This window comes from Gavialis gangeticus, unplaced genomic scaffold (assembly GCF_001723915.1).
Source record: "Gavialis gangeticus isolate Ggan-Ray unplaced genomic scaffold, GavGan_comp1, whole genome shotgun sequence".
Lineage (NCBI taxonomy): Eukaryota > Metazoa > Chordata > Crocodylia > Gavialidae > Gavialis > Gavialis gangeticus.
The window spans coordinates 81,175,739-81,178,242 of record NW_017728993.1 but is presented as its reverse complement, the minus strand read 5'-3'; the positions used below and the strand labels follow the sequence as shown (position 1 = coordinate 81,178,242).

General features: G+C 45.6%; 1 protein-coding gene across 1 annotated transcript in view; it reads left to right on the top strand.

The window, feature by feature from the left end:
- Positions 1-2,504, top strand: part of STXBP3 (syntaxin binding protein 3) — a 61,967-nt gene that overhangs the window by 32,481 nt on the left and 26,982 nt on the right. The window contains exon 7 of the mRNA XM_019502074.1: positions 1,977-2,131. Coding sequence (XP_019357619.1) covers positions 1,977-2,131 — 155 coding nt within the window. The remainder of the gene's footprint in view (positions 1-1,976; positions 2,132-2,504) is intronic.

The window sequence follows — 2,504 nt, the reverse complement described above, 5'->3', positions numbered from 1 at the left end:
CCCCCCCCCCCGGGCATTGTGACAAATGGCAGGCAGGGCTAGGGCTGGGATCATGAGGAAGTGACAGCATAGGGACGCAAACTAGCACCTGTCATGCAGACATGCAGGGAGTGGATCGTGGCTCTACCTTGAGTCCGTGCTGTCATAGCCTTGCCATCCTGGTGGTGGCCTTGGCCCCTGCTCGCCTGTCTTGCTCCTGGATGCCATTCCCTGCCTGCCTGCCTGCCTGCTGCCACATCCCATCTGCCTGGCCAAGTGTGGCTTGTCTCCAAGGGTCTTGGGCCAGTCTGCATGGAGACTCTGCCTGCCCGTCTACTCTTTTTGGTGCCCCTAGCGGTGGGCGCAGGGTGGACAATTTGGGGTGCCTGGGCAGTGGGACTGGGTCCAGTGGTGGCAGAGATGCTGGCAGTGGCACCTGGGTAGGGTGAGCTGCCACTGCAGGGTCCAACAGGAAGGCCTGTCCAGCTGCTGCGCTGCTTCGACTCTGCTGTACATCTGGGGGCAGCAGAACTGGCCGCATGTGCCATGGCCCAGGCTGTCCCTGGCACCAGGCGGGGCCAAGGGACCTACCACAGGTCAGATAGAATCCCTGGTGGGCTAGATTTGGCCTGTAGGCCGTATTTTTTTTCAGCTCCTGGGCTAGGGGCTATGCCTTATTGCTCCCTTTTCCCTCCTGGACCAGTCTGAGGAGGAGGAGCAGCCACTGCTTCTCCTTTCTTCTTTCCCAAGCTGAACACTGCCCCACTTTGGGTAGAGGCTGGGGTTTTGCCCTGATGCTCCCTCTGCTCTGCTCCCAGAGACCAGGAGTAGAATGGAGGCGTCTGCTTCTCCACCTTGTGCCCCAGAGCTTAGTCTGCAGGTAATGAGAGTCTTTTCCTGCTGCTCCACCTGCCCTAGGGGCTGGGAGGAGTGGAGCAGGCACTGTTCTCCCTGCCTTCCTCAGACGGGGATCACCGCTGTCTTAGGCAGTCACGAAGAGCAGGGGTGAGGGAGTGACTGCAGACTGAACTTCTGTACTGCTCCCTCACCCAGAAAGATTTCCCCGTGTAGAAGTGAAAGTCTGTGCACAGCCACTGACCTTTACACACAAGGTTTTTTTTCTCCCCTCAATGTTATCAGAGAGTTTAACAGAACACTTCTTTCTTTTGGTTTAAAAAAAAAATCTTCAATGTCAATAAAAATTTTATTTATTTATTTTTTTTAATTTTACTGTCACTTTACTATCCTGGTTCTCCAGAAAGCATCTATTACAATTAGAAAATAATTTACAAATTCTAATGTGGAAAGAAAAGAAAAGAGGCTACAGATTCTGCTTATGCCTTGGGATGAGGAGGCCTTCATGATCATAAACAAGCAACAAAGGGTATTTGTTGTTTTTGCTGCCTGACTTGAAACCCCTGAGCTCAGTTTGTGTCAGTCGTAACTGGGGACTGGCAAGGATAGCCTAATGCAAAAATATTTTTTGCAGGTTTTAAGATGATATGAAGCTAGGGTATGAGGATTTTCCCCCTCATAGTTTATAAATATATACACAGTTTATAAATATATCAAACTTTGGGTCCAAGCAGGTTTATTACTATTACTTTGGCATTGTATTCTATCATTCCATGCCAGGCATTGGATGGTATTTAGTTCCAGAGGCCTTGGGTTCCTCCACTTGTGCAGGCAGTGAAGAAGTTGAAAAGTATAGTGAAGTTTGTCAGGGAGAAAAAAATGGAAGACAATAATAGAAGAAAGGAAAGTGAAAACAAGAAACAAAGTTGAGCTCAAGAGGAAAGAGAAAAGGAGAGAGGATTGAGGTAAAATGGTATCATTAGACAATGATAGCTTAGATTATAACTCTTTTTTTATACATGGAATTTTGCTCCAGAATATAGTCCTCAGGTCTTTGGTTATTATGATCTGGTATTAGATGTTTTAATTTGTAAAGAAATGTACAGTGTTTAAGCTATCTTTCTTGGCTATGATTTACTTAGGTGTTTACTCTTGATGTCCCAGATGCTTTCTACTGCTGTTATAGTCCAACTTTGGAAAAGACAAGTGATAAAGATGCCATGATGGAAACAGTAGCTCAACAAATTGTTACTTTATGTGCCACTTTAAAAGCAAATCCAGGAGTAAGATATAGAAGGTAGGGCAAAACTGTGTTACTGCTTTTTCTTTCACTTTGATTTAATGTTGTCTTGTATTGCTCAAAAACAGAAGAAAATTATCCGTTTTCTGAAAAACTCTTATTTTGATTGTTAAATTTTAATTTACAGCTTGAAATAAGGTTGTGATATGAACCCCCACAATATAAGTGGAGGAGAAGATTATCTATTTGTGCATTTGAAAACAGCTCACGGGGTCAGGGTTCTGTTGCTGATTCTTTGCACTTCATATCTCATCTGCTGACGGGTAACAATCTCAGGCACTGCAGTGGGAGGAACATCTTGCATGTGTCTTCTTCCCTGCATTTATGGGAGTATGTCACGAGTAAGAATGTGACCAAAGAAGCCATAAAT